The sequence below is a fragment of the Tyto alba genome, unplaced genomic scaffold, assembly GCF_018691265.1.
Source record: "Tyto alba isolate M040663 unplaced genomic scaffold, T.alba_DEE_v4.0 Super-Scaffold_44, whole genome shotgun sequence".
NCBI lineage: Eukaryota > Metazoa > Chordata > Aves > Strigiformes > Tytonidae > Tyto > Tyto alba.
The window spans coordinates 10,967,863-10,983,337 of record NW_024881320.1 but is presented as its reverse complement, the minus strand read 5'-3'; the positions used below and the strand labels follow the sequence as shown (position 1 = coordinate 10,983,337).

At 54.6% G+C, this 15,475-nt stretch overlaps 2 protein-coding genes across 2 annotated transcripts; both read left to right on the top strand.

The window, feature by feature from the left end:
• Positions 1-5,744: 5,744 nt before the first annotated feature.
• CHCHD10 (coiled-coil-helix-coiled-coil-helix domain containing 10) lies at positions 5,745-7,073 on the top strand. Its single transcript, XM_042805278.1, has 4 exons — positions 5,745-5,854; positions 5,944-6,127; positions 6,301-6,451; positions 6,818-7,073. The coding sequence occupies exons 1-4, from the start codon at positions 5,799-5,801 to the stop codon at positions 6,835-6,837; spliced, it is 411 nt and encodes a 136-aa protein (XP_042661212.1). The 5' UTR covers positions 5,745-5,798; the 3' UTR covers positions 6,838-7,073.
• A 7,198-nt stretch (positions 7,074-14,271) lies between these two features.
• On the top strand, positions 14,272-15,421 carry VPREB3 (V-set pre-B cell surrogate light chain 3). The gene is made up of 2 exons (XM_033001471.2): positions 14,272-14,478; positions 14,702-15,421. Exons 1-2 carry the CDS (start codon positions 14,430-14,432, stop codon positions 15,028-15,030), a joined length of 378 nt encoding a protein of 125 aa, XP_032857362.1. The 5' UTR covers positions 14,272-14,429; the 3' UTR covers positions 15,031-15,421.
• Positions 15,422-15,475: the final 54 nt, after the last annotated feature.

Here is a 15,475-nt window from a genome sequence, read left to right as displayed (position 1 = left end):
TCCTAAAGGGTCATGGATGCCTCTGCCTTACACACAGACCCCATGCTTGCTTCTGTGTTTGCTTATGTGTTGTTTTACTACAGATGCCTTGGAGCCATCAGCACCCCCCTTGGAGCTGTGCTTGACAGACCACAGAGATGTTTGCTATGTGTCTGCAACAGAGAGGAGGGGAATCAGACCAGCCAGGGAGCAGCTGTGCAAGAGTGGAAGGGAATGGCCTCTGGACAGACCTTTGGGTGAGGAGGAAATGCTAAGCCCCAAGCCCATCGACCGGGACAGCGCAGGTAAAGCAGAGAGCCTGTCAGGGTGTGAGATCCCTCCAGGGCCTGCTTGGCACTGTTATCTCCTGCAAGAGGTGTGAGCTCGCTGCTTTGGCCTCCCTGAAACCACCTGGCAGATCTCAGCCAGAGGAGAGGCAGCAAAGGGCACCTCACTGCTCAGATCTTCCAGACACACACCAAACAAACCTGTGCTGGCTTTTTAGCTGAACTGCTTACAGGGTGTTCTGCGGCCGTGAAGAAAACAAACCAAAATCTCCAGGCTCAGGTTTGCCATCTTGTCCTGTACTTAGAAGGTGAATTCACAGAGCTGACAGTAATTGTCATCCTCATGATCTGAGGATACACCAGAGATGTTCTGGAAGGGGTAGTTTCTTGGCTAGGTCTGACAGGAATGTTGGGACACAAAAGCCCTTCTTCCAGTTTTAACTAACAGCATCAGCCTTCAGCTGGGATCAGAACGTGCCTCTGAGTCTGCAAGCCCTGCGTCTGGATGTGTGAATACAAAGGAAATTGAACTTCCAAGATGCAGCTGCCACTGGGGAAGAGGAGATTTGGAACAGTTCTCTTTCTACCACCTCCTCTTTCTCCACCAGGAGGTGAGGGCATCCACATTCCACATTTGGTACCTTCCTCCACCCACAGGTCACCAGGGTGGGTTTAAGTGGCACAGGTAAATGCGGAGCTGTATCTATACCTCCCAGGACCCATGGGAATGGCTGAGAGAAGCTGCTTCTGACGGGAAATAGCTCTCTGGAAACCCAGAGCAGAGCAGTCTAGCTCAGGAGCGCGCCAGCAGACAGGCCCTGGGGTTCAAATGGGGAACACTCGTGATGTGAATGGATTCAGGTCCGGAAGAGCCTTCAGACCAAAAGTGGGCTAGCATGAATGAGTTAAAATTGAGTTTGCTTGGTGAAATCTATTGAAAACTACATTGTTCATCTGCTGAAACTTCACAGCTGTTGAGATTGCCCTCGGGGCAAACCACATCCAAGAAATGGCATGTAGATCCTGGAGCACGAGACTTGAAAGCTGAAACGGCACTCTGTAGTGCTGCCTTCCCTTCCCGTGCAGTCACGTCTAGCCATCTGCAGCTCCTCTAGTAAGACTCTGTGGTTTTTTATTCCTCCCTTTTCTCATGCCTGGCTCTTGCAGTACAGTCACTTCATTTCAGGCATTGTGTTTTGGCCAAAAAGAGGCCGAGGAAGGATGCAGACAACAAGAGGTCTGTGTGGGAAGAGTGTGCTCAAAGCCCGTGGCATCCAGTGGGAGATAGCGCTGTGTGCCACACTGCTGTGGTGAAGCCATCAAACATCACCTACCTGCGACGCTACTGCTTTGTTATCCCTTGGGGGAATGGTGGCGAGGCAGGGCTGTGGGAAATGTGCCTCTTTGCCCATGAAAAATCCGTGAATTCCATTTATTGGTAGCAACTTGCCCGATTTTTTTATTTTTGTATTTAATTTGTCAGCTGCAACTTCTGCTTGCAAAAAACTTTATAGGATAAAAAAGTAGTGCTTGCATATTTACATCTGACCTGAAAGCTCCGTATGGACTTGGGAGACTGAAATCAGCCACTTTGCACAAGCCAAATTTGGACTAGCCAGAGCTCAGAGATGAAAATAAAAGCAGGACACGACAGACACACTGACTGCAATACATTCAGTCACAGATGATTCATGGAGTAATTTTGAGTAGCAAACACATTGGTAAGAACTGGAGGTTTTGGTTCTTTTTTTTTTTTCTTTTTTTGGGATTGTCCACAAACAAAAATATTGGCTAATTCATCAGACGCTTTCTTCTGCTTTTAACAGTTTGCCCAGATCCCCGAGCAACCATCCCCGTGCAATTTGCTGTTAACCTACATAACTTAAATTCAGGTACACCCAGAGCACTGCCCAGATCTGCCCCTGCACGCAATAATTAGGGTTCTCCAAGCGCAAACCTGCCGCTCGGGAGGCAGGCGGCTCTGTCAGCATCCCCACATGGCTACGGGCTGGCAGTGGCCCGTGGCAGGGACAGGGCCGGGATGCGCCGCAGCGGGGCACGGCTGCGTGGAGAAGGCTTCTGGGGAAACATGCCACTTGTGGGTGGCACCGTTCCCTAAGCAAACGCCCTGCGAAACTGCAGCCTGGTAAAGGCAGACCCGCGCTCTGTCGCCAGTGGAGGGGCAGAGACAGGCAGGAGACCCGGGGAGGCCGGGTATTGCATTCCTTACCTGTGAAATAACCCCTTGCGATGCAAACGCTTGGGGAATTCCTAGATCCTTTTGTAGCCACATTTCGGCTGCGACAGCGTGAGGATTTAAGTGAGGCAAACTGAAGGGGGAGATTATTATCTGCTTTTAGAGCAACGGGGAGAAAGCAGTTGGAAAAAACAGACCTGCTTTTTGCAAGCCTTGTCTTCCCTGATCCTGCTGCTAACAGGAGGGAATGAACAGGCCAGCCAATCAGTGCACCAAGTTATTCAGAAATTACTGGTTTTGAGTAGAACTATTCAGAAATTAGTTACTGTCTTTCAGATTTATATGTCCCTTAATCCAGAGTTAACATTCAAGTGTAGGCAAGCCCTAACACCTGAACTATGTAAGGAGGGATCCTCTGGAGCAGGGGAAAAGAGAGAGGCAGAAACGAAGCTACTTGATTGAATCAAAGTTCAAATTTAGGCTGAAAAATGGGGGAATTAGGAAGTTTGGCCAGGAAAGCAGTGAAAACTGTTGCAGGGATAGTTAGATGCAAACAGTGCCCTGCTGCACAAGCCTCCCAAGGGGCGGAGGGCTCCTCAGCAGGGCTCTGCACAGGGAGACCTAACACAGCACTTCCAGCCCCGGTGCTGAGGGCTCTCCAGCTGGGAGCAGAGGGCTTGGAGTGGGTGGTGTGTGTGCGGGTGGAGTTGTGTACACTCAGCCTCTCAGACAGCCACAATAAATTATCTCATTAGTAAACCCAGGGTAGCTGTGCTCCTCAGCACATACCTGGCCTCCCACAGCACAGAAAAACTTTGGGTCTAATTAACCAAATCAAAGGGTCCCTCAGACGCAGCTTAAAGGGACACTCTCAGCTTGAAACCCAGGCTCCTTCAGCAAGTGGTTCTGCATGTAGTGGAATTAATGAACCTCAGTTTCTTATGGCTGGAGGTCTGGCATTCCCTGTGCCCCCAGCAAGCATGTCTTCTCCTCCCCCCCAGCACATGCCCAGCTTCTTCCTATGACCGGGGACAACGGAGGAGGGAAGAGGAGCCTGTGGTGTGGTAGCCCCAGCCCCCCATGCTGATGGGCTTGACAGTGCTCACCTGCTGATGGCACACAGCTAAGCTTCCCCTCTCTCAGGGGGCTTCTTCGCAGCGAGGGGCTCCCTGAGGTCACCCTTTTATTCCCTCCTGTCTTTTTTTCTGTCTTTAGAACCTCTGTTTCCCCACAAGTGCTGGTGGCGTGGCTGGCTGGGGCTGCACTGGGAAGGGAATCCTATGCCCCCAGGACGCATGGCTGGGAAAAGGAAAAACTGCAGGTGCTGCTGATACAGGGGCTTTCCAGTTACATTCTTCTGGTTTTACAACTACTTGGCCCCCTCTCCTATTAGTGGGCAAGAGAGGCAAACACCGAATATAAAATGCTGCTGTTCCAGCTGAAAGCAGAACTGCACAGCAGAGCTCCCAGGGCCGGCAAGCTCCCTGGCACTGTGGGAAGGACACGGGGGCGTCACCCCTCAGAATAAGAGGCCAAAGTTGTGTTTGTTTGAGGCATGATCCCTTTCCTCAGAAGTGTAGGAACTGCAGCTCTCCCCCTGACCGCCCAGCTCCCGCGCCAAGGAGGCGGCTGCCTTTAGGAACACTTCTCTCTTTCCCTCATGCTGGAAATTTGATTCTACAGAAACACTTACACAGCAGCTAATTGCCAACCCTGCAGTGACTTAGCTCTCTAATTCCTGCCAGTCAATGAACCAGCCCAAAGAGCCGGTTTTCATAACTTGCTGAATGTATGAACGCAGCCCTGGAGACATAACATAGCTGGGATTTTTTTATTTATTTTTTTTTTTTCCTGGACAATTTATGGATCCTTCTCAATTTTGGAAATGTCTTTCACACCACAAGGCAAAAGGAACAGCCTAGGACAGAGCAGGCAACCAGGCCCATCCCAGGGAGATACTGAGCAGACATGCACCCAGAGGCCCCAGAAACCAGCTGGGGTGCCAGGGAAGAGATGATTGTCAGGAAATTGGTTTGAAGGTAAAACTGGCGTCATCCAGCCTGTCTGTTCGTGATTTGAGGGCCCATCACCATCATCTCTCCATGGGTTCCTACTTCCCAACAATGTCCACACCTTGCAGAGGGTTCCTTGATCTGCTGGTTTGTATCCAGAGGGCTGCTGCAAAAATTGTTGTGCTGGCCAATGGCTTAGACCACATCATTCCTCCCCACGCTCCTCCCTGGCACTCTCTTTTGTCTGCCCCATTTGTGGACTGTTCATCTTCCCTCTCCCAGCCCTTCATTATCCACCTCTCCTCCACCCATCGTCTCCCATGCAAGAGGCCGTCTCCATCGCCCGTTTCCAACAAGCCCCTTCATGCTCTCTCCTGCTCTGCTCCACACCCGGGAGAAGCAGCCTCTGAGCATTTGCAAAGCCACCGCATTGCCCTCCTTGCACCTCTTCTTTGTCACGACAGACACCTCCACAGCAGAGCTCTGCTCATCGCCTGCTCGCAGTGCCTCCCCGCTCTGCCTGCGCCCAGCCGGTGGCTCCGCACTCCTGCCCAGGCCGTGCAGAGCTTCGGCCTTCAGGGCAGGCTCTGGGGCTCTGCAGCACTCAGCAGGACACGGTCCTCGCCCCGTGGTGGCAGCCCCAACACGAGCTAAGCCACATCTGGGCCAGCGACTCCAGGGACAGCGTGTAGCTTCAGCTGCAGGGGCTGAATTTGGGCACGGCGAGTTCACCCCTGACAGCGTGTTTGTTGTCCCAGTTGGGCTGCAGCGTAGCGGGACAACCTGAAACACCAAGTCAAACCCGATTTCGCAGCGGGTAGAGCTGCGGTCAGTGCCTGCTATGGGGGCAGAAGCCATCCCGTGAGCAGGAATCCTTCCTCCTCTGCTGCGACCCCTCCCGCTCGCACCCCGCCGCCATCCCAGCTGAGGCAAACGAGGCGTCTCTGCCCCTCAGGACCCACCAAGACCTCCCTCAGGACCCCCCAGGATCCCCTCAGGACCCCCCAGGACCCCCCCGCAGCTCCGCCCGTCCACGGCCCAGCGGGATCCGCTCCACCGGGCCCGAGCCGCGCGGGGCGGGAGCGCCCTCTGGCGGCGGCGGGCGGCGGCACTGACGTCGCCGGTGGGCGGTGCCCGGAGCCGTCCCGCCCTTCTCCGCGCATGCGCCCGGCAGACGGTTCCACACACACCCCCCTCCCCGCAGCTTCCCGCAGAGGGGCGGGGCGGGTGGCTTCGACCGTGCGACCGGGCATGCGCGCGTTGCGTCACGTGACGGGTGTCTCTTAAGGCGTGGCGCGGGGTGGTGCTGGCAGTGACGGGGCGATGGCGCGCGGCGGTAGGAGCGTGGCGCGGCCCGCGGCGGCACCGGCCCCCGCCAGGTACCGGGGGGGTCCCTGCCCCGGGGGGGGGGGTCCGGCCCCGCCGCCCCTCTCTGACTCGCTCCTCTCCGCCTCGCTCCTCTCCGCAGCCCGGCCCCAGCGGCCCCGGTGCCGGCGGCGCAGCCGGCGCAGCCCGGGCTGATGGCGCAGATGGCGAGCACGGCGGCCGGCGTGGCCGTGGGCTCCGCCGTGGGACACGTCGTGGGCAGCGCCCTTACCGGCGCGTTCAGCGGCGGCTCCTCCGAACCGGCCAAGGCGGCGGCTCCCGCCCAGGTGCGAGCAGGGGGGCTGGGCTGGGGGCGGGGGGCGGCGGCGGGGCCCCCGCGGGGAAGGACGGCGGTACGGGCCGCCCGAGGTGACGGGGTGGCTGTCCCCGCCGCCGTGTTCGCCGAAGGAGGTTGCTCTGCCCCCCAGACCTCCTTCCCCAGCCGCGTCCTCGCCTGCAGGAGCCCGGGCAGCAGCCTGTGTACCAGCAGTCGCCCTATGGACCCTGCCACTACGAGATGAAGCAGTTCCTGGAATGTGCTACCACCCAGAGAGACCTGACCTTGTGCGAGGGCTTCAACGAGGCTCTGAAGCAGTGCAAGTATAGCAACGGTGAGTCCTTGGCTCTGTTCCCAACAGCCTGCTGAGGTTACAGTGTCCTTCAGGGCTTTACATAGCAAGCAGTTCTGCCTTCCCTGTGTCCTGGAATGCAGAGGGAAACTAGGAATGGTAGGAGAAAGGATTCTGACCTTGCCTCTGTGAAGGTGAGGAGGCTGTAGCGCCCTCTGAGAGGTTTCTCTCTTGCTGCCATGGGAAGCCTGCAGTTTTCCCTACTTGATTCCCTAATTCCTGCTGTAGCTGTTAAAAGCAGAGGTTAGTAGTTATCTCTTGATCTGCTCTTCTTAGGTAAGTAAGCTTTTATTAATGAGCTGCTGGAATGTGCATCTAATGCTGAACTTGTGTTTTTTTCCCCCACAGGTGTTTCTTCTCTCCTGTGAAGAATCTGCCCCCTTGTAGGGAAGAGGAGCCTAGTGTGGAGCCCTGCTGCCTGTGGGGAGTGGAAGGACAGACAGGGAATGACCTGGAGGGAGCAGATTGCCCAGATAAGAGTCTTCTAGTGGTAATTCACTTGTGGATTAGTAGGGAAGGAAAGGAATGGTTATACCTGTGGGACTTTGGAATTCAGATAGTGCTGTATTTATTACAGAGAAATAAAGGAGTTTATTTGGACCTATTACTTGTGCACATTCTTTATTTAATTCTTGAGCTAAAATTAAGCTACCAAAATGTAGACAGTATCAGCCACTTAAAGGTCAAGGTACAGTTGTGTATTACCTGCACACTGGAGGTGCAGCCTAGCAAGGACTGTGCCTGTGTGGTTTGGCAAAATCAGATCTGCAGCTGAGCTGAGATTGTGTTGGCTGCACTCCAGGCACAGGAGGGGCTGGAGAGGGGTAACCTGAGATGTGTCCTACTGTATTTTCAGTAACAAACTATTTTTCCATTAATACTTTCTTGAAGAGCTGTTCTGACCCCAGAGCGAAGAAAAGATGTCCTGTCTGGCTGTGTGACTCGGATACAGTTGGCTGATCTCACTTAAAGGCCTTAGTGGGTTATGCAATGTTCTCAAGGTCACCAGTGTCAGGTTACGTTTGGAGCTGCTTTCCTCTTACAGTCACTGTAGCAGGACAGTCATGAGTGCTGCCTGCAGACTGGCCTCCAGCAGGAGACCCTACTCTTTTTGTTGGTGTGAATGAGAATTTTGAGGCTTCAGCTGGAGTTTTAGTGGCACAATAGCAAAACTATGACACTTTCAGATGCTTAACTGCTGAACTTTCATGGCAGAATTAATCTGTTAACTGCTGACCTCTGGCTGTTGAATATTGGACAAGTTCTCAGCTCCTTGCATGGATCTGGGAGGAAATCCAGGTCTAGATGGTAAAAGCTGGTAGCAGATAGTAGAGGCTGGTGTTGAAAGTCCTGTCCCTTCTAAATGTCAAGACCTAAATTCGTGGTGGTAGATAATGTCCTGAGCCGTGCTTCGCCTTATCTGGGGTGCCCTGTGCTCTCCTGAGAGACAGCCAAGGGAAAAAGTAGATGCCAGAGTCTCAAAGCCCAAGTGCTTTGCATGTTGAGCTGCTCCCAGTGGGGAGGAACCACAGTAATGAAGCTGTTTTAACTAGCTCCCTTTAAGGATTAAATACTAAACTCATGTTGGTGTGTGCTGGTCTGGGTGGAGAAGCTGTTCAGGAGAGCTATCAGGAGCACCTGCAGCAGGTGTGTGTGGTATCTTCTAACCCATCTTGGCTAAGCACTTGCAATGCTGCTGCTGGACTGGTGGAGACTCTGGATCTCTTGAACAGCTTTTCCTGGTGACTGCAGTGCGCAGTCACCAGAAGGCTGCTGCCAGTGTGGTGATAGTGTGGAAGGTGAACTCCCCCAGTGATTCAGGTGTGTGTTCCTCTGGCTGCTGGTGCAGGTGGGTTGAAAGGTGCAGTTTCTTGTCACTCTGGAGTGCAGGCTGTGCCACGGGAACGCAAGTGACCTCTTACAACAGGATCCTGCTGCTTGTGCCTGGCTGCGGTGCTGGGTCGGCATGGTTTGGCAGGGTGCAACTTTGGATGTGGCAGTGTGAACCTCTGAGCAGAGCAGCAGAGGATTCTTGCTGAGCTGGGGGTGGGCACCTGGGCAGTGTGGTGTAGTGGTCGAGCACTGCTGGTGGCTGCGTTGCATTTGTGGCCAGTAATGGGTCTGTCCCTCATCTAGGGGTGCCTCTGAGCTCTTATTGCTCTGTGAGCTGGGCCTGGCTGGGGTGCTGGTGAGGGGCTGAGCCCTTCTCTGCAAGAAGCCCTTCCTCCACCAGTCTCATCTGGGTGTTTGCTGAGAGCTTCTGCAACCTATCTGTGGAGTGATCCCCTCCAGAGTTGGGTGTTTTCCTTCTGCATTGGTTAGTTGCCTCTTGGCATGTTGAATGAGGCTGTGCCAACCTGTGAGACTGCAGCCTGGGAGAGACGCTTCTGGGTTTCCTGATCGTTCCTGTTGCCCTTCCTACCATGTTTTTCCCAAGGAAATGTCTCCTCTTTGCTTTGGACCCCTCCAAGCTGGCAGCTGTGCCTGGTGTGTGGTGGGAGGGCAGCAGGTGCCTGCTGTCACACACTGTAGGAGTGGTTCTAGAAGTAAACCAGCTCTGGCTTCTGCTTGCCCCTTTGCTTGTTGCCTGAATTCGCTTGCTACCCACAGCCATAACCAGTCCTGGGGTGTGGTGGAATGTGGAGGATACTCCCACGGATGGTGTACAAGAGCTGTGGCGGGAGAGAGTCATTCCTGCACCCCCAGCTCTGTGGAGGTGAGGTGGGTGCCTGGCTCATACCTGCTGGGTCAGGGTAGTGTTTCCTCAAGTTCTCTACCAAGGATTCATAGTAGGTGGCTTCAGAGTTTTCCTGCTAGCAGAGTGGGAGAAATGGATTAATTGCTTTCCTGACTGAAAACTGAAGTCAAGACTTGTAACTGAGGCAGGTGGCTCTGCCCAGATAAAGGTTCCTCCTTCCCCAGAACAGCCACCTCAGACAAACACAAAGTTCAGCTCTTGCTCTTCTGCCTCCTCAGAGCTACTGTGACACATCCAAGTGACTGATGAATAGAGGCCCTCTCCAAAGCTGCATCTTTGTTTCTAGGAGGTGACAGGATTTTTCCGGTGTGTGGGACCACCCCCAGAGCAGACTTTTTGGCATGGAGGCTGAACTGTGCTGTCTCATCAAGGGACTTATGGATGACTGAGGATGTAGTGCTCCCTTTCCCACAGGTATTTACTGGTGAACTCAGATGCATGAGTTTTCCACTTTGCTCAGGTTGATTGAGGTGCCAGTTTCATCCAGAAGATAGCTGCAGTCTGGAGGGAGAGAGATGTAGTGAAAAGTCCAGTGTGCCTCTGCACAGCCAGCGTGAGCCTGTGGGCTTTAGAGGTATTTTCCTTGTCAAGTTACACTTTGAAGAGAATCTGTTGAAGTCTAGAGGGGAGGAAGCTTGCTGTTCCTTTCCCTGTGTTTTGGGATGATCTGGGATTCCCATGCAACCTGTTTGTTACCTTCTGTTACTTCTCTATGGGTGAGTGCCAGTCCCTCCAGTGACCTCTGCTCAGGAGCACTTGTACCTCCAGGCCTGCACTGACACTCCCTCCTCAGGTGAGCTGTGAGGGTCAGGATGCTGCACTGCAGGTTCACTGTTTCTTGCCAGTTGGCTGCGGACAGGGAATGAGACCTGAGATATGAATGTGGTCACCCTGAATCTAGGGGCCCCATGGACATAGCAGGAGGCACAGTGGGTGGCTGCAGGAGAGGTGGGATCCTTGTGTGGCCATTGCAGGGCGTTGAGCTGTTGTATTACAGCCACGTTTGCTGACATTTGGTGCTGGGAATGTTCCAAGTTAGGAGTAGGATTGCACATTTTGATTTGGGGCAAATGGTTCTGTTTTATGATGTGTCTTGATCCTTCAACTTTGTTTCATCAAACATGAGTAGGAAAAAGCAGCAAGTCCTGGTCCTTGCCAGTCCCCTTCCACAGACTTGTCCCGGTCACAAGGGGAAAGAGCTGGAGATTGTGGCTGAGTCACCAGGGGACATTTTGGCCGTGAACTCTCACCAACTTTGTCATGGTTGAGAAATCTCCAGGGCTGACACACGTCAATAGTTGGAGCTGGGGATCCAATTCAAATAGCAGAGGGAGCAAAGGCTTAGGACCATGTGTGTCCGGCTGTTTCAGCCACAAGTGTCTGGGGTCAGGCAAAGGCTCTTGGCCAACTGGGCAAGGCCAGGACAGGGTCTGCTCGTTCCCTCCCACCAACTGCAGAGATCTACTCTCTGAGGGCCAGGATTTGAGCCAGGGAACCCTTCCCACAGCTGAGAGCAGAGTAGCTCTGCTGGTAGCTGTCACTTCTGCCCCATGACTCTTCTGGCTGTGTCTAGATAAGCAGTGCTCCCTCCAGTGATTCCCCAGAGCTGCAAGGTTGGGAACTCATCCTTGCCTCTGGCCTCTCTCTCTGCAGTTAAATTAGCTTTGCTGGTATGGTTTTCCTCCATGATTCATTGTGTAGGAATTAAAGGTATCCTCCCCCCCTTTTTTTTTTTTTTAAAACAGGTGAGGTAAAGGATGCTGATGTGCCCTGGCAGAGCTCTCCTGCCCTGTTCCCTAACCATCGGGCATCGCTGTACATGAAGGTGCCATGTCCCGCCCTGCCTCTCATGGGGCTGCCACACGGTGATGATGAAAATGGTCTGGATAACCAGCCAGCCCCTGGAGCCGAGTCAAAGCCAGTGCTCTCTATATCTCACTGTAACAAACATGGTGCTTAGCATGTCTCTTCCCAGAGCTGCTCTCCTCCAGCAGGGCCCCAGCCTGCAATGTAGGGGCTGCTCATGCCAGGTGCTGTCCTGCAGGCAGTGGGGATGACAAAATGCCTGATGGCGATGGTGTTATCTGCTGGAGAGCCCAGGGGAGAAGCTGCATTTCCAGCTGATGCTGCTGTGGTTTCAGCAGCCAGGTTTTCCAGCAATGGGGGATGGCCCCTGCAGATTCCTGAGCCTCCTGCAGCTGGGAATGTGTGTGTGTGAGAGCAGGTAGAGCAGGGGCTGGGCTAAAATGCTTGTTGCCTGCTCTGTGTGGTCCCAACTTCTCTGAGTTTCAGACTTTTTGCAGTCTTGTGGTGTTTCCTGCCCCCTATGCTTGTCCTGCAGCTTGTCTGGGCTGTGAAGGTGCCAGATCTGCCCACCCTGCTCCTGGCTGAGCCCAGCGCTGCTGCAAGGGCAGCCCCAGTCTCCTCTGTGAGATGGTCAGATGCCACCAGAAAAACCTTCCTCAGGACCTTGCCTGTTCTGGTCCTACTCTGGAGCATGAGGTAGTAGGGTTTTGCAGCCCAGGAGGAGCTGTGGGCAGTTGTCAGGATGGCAGCTGTACCTGCACTGCAGAGCAGGAGGAAGCCACAGGGCTTAGCAGCAAATGTGGGATGGTGGAGCAATAAGTCCTGGTCCAAATTTTGCCCTGGCCTGACAGGGGTAGCTGTGCTTGGTCAGTGATGTGTCAATCTGGAATAAAACCTACCTGGTTTGTGTGAGTTCCTTCCGTTCACTGAGCACTTCTCATACCTCATGTAGGAGGGAATAAAGCTGGCAGAACAGGATGAGCCTGGGGCTGGGCTTGTACCTGCTCTTGCACTTCGCACAGCCAGGCACTTTCCTGCACCCTTGGGCTGTCAGAGTGATGTGCATGGCTTATGCCCCTACTGCATCTTCCATTTGGTGCCCAAGAGTGCTGGACAAGTGATCCTGCAGCAGTGGTCGTTCCCTGTAGATCATTCCCTTTTCCTGTGGAGATGCTGGGACATACAGATTAAATTGTGTCCCTGGGCTGGTTGGCAGAGGTGGAGGACCTGAATGGTGGGAACCAGTCACAACACTAATGTACTGTATATTCAGTGCTTGCTACTCTGTGGACAAATTTCCTTTGCAAAATGCCCGTCCTTGCATGAGGAGGTGATTTCCTTCTGCCTTGTGTCTTTGTTTCACAGTCTCTAATTCATGCACTTGATCTGCTTGGGGCTTGGTGACACAGTGTATGTGCAACACTCCTTGCCTAGGACATGTGCAGGGTGACTCATGTTCACCTTGCAGAGTCTGGGGAGGCTGGTGGGCAACAGCTGGAGCTGTGTGGGCTCGGTGTCCTGGCTGCATGAAACACAAGCTGCTGATGTGCTGCAATGGCAAAGCTTCATAAGGCCAGAAGACATCAAGTCAAAGCCCCAGCATTGAATAGGCTTTGGAGCTGGTCTCATGCAGCTATTGCTGCCTGTAGGCTGGTTCTAATAAGTCTGATACAGCAGGTTTGCACAGATGGGACACGGCTGGGCTTTACTGCATGTGCAGGGACTGCTGTGTGGCACCTATATGCTCCATGTTCTGTGGGCAGGTGTGCAGCAGCCCAGCTGCACGAGGTGCTGTACAGTCCCATCAGGTCTGACTGGCACCTTTCCTCTTCGTGGCACTGCAGGTGTGGAGTCTGCTCCGTGGCATCTGTGTTATAGCTGCTCTGATTGCCCCAGTCACAGCCTGTCACTCTCATTTTCCCCTCACTGTTCCCAAAGGAGGCTGTGTCACAGTAAAATGGGCAAGGTTGTGTGGGTAATTGCTTTGTTAGACCAACTGATAGAGAACACAATAAAAATAGATGAGTCGTTGGGTGTACCAGCCCTTGTTCAGAGCACTGCAGTGTGGCACAGAAAAGCAAGTGTCCAGCTTGCTGTGTCGCATCCTTGGATGAAAGTGGTGCTGCCTCTTCAGCATCTGCCTGTGCCAGAGACACAGTGCTGGGGTGTTCTAACGAGGTGGGGCTCTGTCTCAGAGCTCCATTTTCCTTCCAACCCAGAGCATGAACAGGCCAGTCACGTCAGGAACCACTTGCAGGCTTGGGGACAAGTTGGGAGCAGGGCTGGGTGCTGCAGAGGGAGGGAAAGGGCCGTCCCTGGATGGTGATGTGGTGGCGTTGGGGGGTGGCTGAGCCTGCCTGTGGAGGGCAGGAGGTCCCCACTGGTTAGGGGACACTGCAGAGCGCCCGCCCACCGCCCTGCTGTGAAGGACTGCCAAGGGCTGGTGGCTGGAGAGTGCGGAGACGTGCTGGGGGAGGCCAGCCCTTGGCTGCGGCTGGCTGCGTAATGTGGTGTCTCTGCACCCTGTGATGGGTGTTACAGGCAGGAGGGGCTTTACGCTGGGTGAGCCAGGCAGGCTTTTGCTGTAACGGTCTGCTGTCCTTCCGCACAAGGCACTAGCTGTGCTGCAGACGTGTCTTGCTGCACTGGCTCCCTTGGGAAATGTCTTCTGGCGGGTGACTTCGGAAGCCACCCCTGCGCATTTGCCCATTTCTGAGGCAGCCCCTGGCAAAGAGGCAGCACTCTCATCACTGTCAGCAGCTCCCAGTCTGTGTTACAGGGCAGAAAATCTTGTCGCAGCAATGGAGCTCCATGGAGAAAGGAGCAGTGACTTTCCTTAGATTGCTTCTGCGATGAGGCAGCTGCCGAGGGGCTTTGGCATGTCCTGTCTTTCATTCTCTCTGGTGTCAATGGAGCCAGCTGGCCCCCGGCCTGCTGCTACCACAGGACATCCTTGGCATGGTGTGGCTCAGGCTCCTGGTCTGCACACCTGGTGGCAGAGGGCCCGAGGCAAAAGGTCTGAGTGTAAGAATGCCGGGAAACCTCTCTGCTCCCCCATCAGAGAGGAGAGAGAGTCAGTGATGTCTCCCCACCATGCCCCAGTGCCTGGGGCAGAGGGTGCTGGGGTGGACTGTGTGTGCATCTGTGCGCCTGGAGGAAATGGCCTAGCCTGGGGTGAAGGTGGGCAGTGGGTCGCAATGCTCAGCTCTCACCCCACTGCTTCGAGCCCCTTCCCTGAAGCCCAGCTGCAGCAAAGTGAGCAAGGCGGGGAGCTGGAGTCCCCAAGCCCCCTGTGTCATTTACATACACCTCACTGGCCCCTGCAGCACAGTGACCTGGGTTCGTGTAGCACTGCAGATCCTCTCCGAAACAGCCTCCCTTCCTCTGCTTCCTGCCATGGCCCTGGGCATCGCAGTCCTGCTCCTGGTGGGGTCGGTGGGGACAGGTAAGGGTGGTGTGGCTGAGCTAGATGCTGTCTGGGGGGGCACTGCGGGGTGGCGGCAGGAATGGGCTGCGTTAGTCTGAGGAGGGCATTTTGCTCTAGGGCTGTGTGGTGTAATGAGCAGGATGGAGGTTGCCTCAAAGGAGCAGAGGGGCATTTTAGGTCCGGGGGGGGGTGGAGGGGACATGGCTCAGCCCATCAGTAACTGCACTCTTGGTGCATGCAGCTTCCAGTGCTCAGCCTGTGCTGACCCAGCCATCCTCCGTGTTGGTGCTGCCCGGGCAGACCGCTCGGCTGTCCTGCACCCTGAGCCCCCAGTACAATATCAGCGAGTTCGGCATCTCCTGGTACCAGCAGCGCCCGGGGCACTCCCTGACGTATCTGCTCTATTACAACTCCGAGCGAGATAAGCACAAGCCCGCCCAGATTCCCAACCGCTTCTCTGCTACCAAAGACCTCGCCAGGAATGCCTGCATCCTCATCATCACATCTGCCCGCCAGGAAGACAATGGCAATTATTACTGCTCCCTGTCACATGCCTTCAACTGGTTTTAGAAATGGGGAACAAAAGCTTTCTGCATTTTCCCTTGCAACCCTGACACAAAGCCAACAGGGAGAATGGCAGCCGTAAGAGGAATGGAAAAAGACCCTCTTGCATGCTTGAGCAAGCCCAGCAGCACTGCGTTGTGCTGTGAGGTGCAGCAACCTCCTCTTCAACCCCGAACATCCCCCGTGGAGCATTCGACAGCCCAACATGATGCAAGACCTGCCAGGGCTCAGCCCAGGAACACGCAGGAGCAGGGATCTCCTGCTGCAGTGGGATGATGGAGAGCTCTGCCGTGGCCTGGCTTTCCTGGGCTCTTCCAGCAATTGGCACAATACAGGCTTGGTCCCGGCTTGGGCTTCTGCATGGTTTGGCTCACCCGATAATAAAGGTTAATCCTTAGCTGTGCGGCTTATGTCATGTATGCGGGGTTCGGAGGAGCCCCTCGGGTGTCTC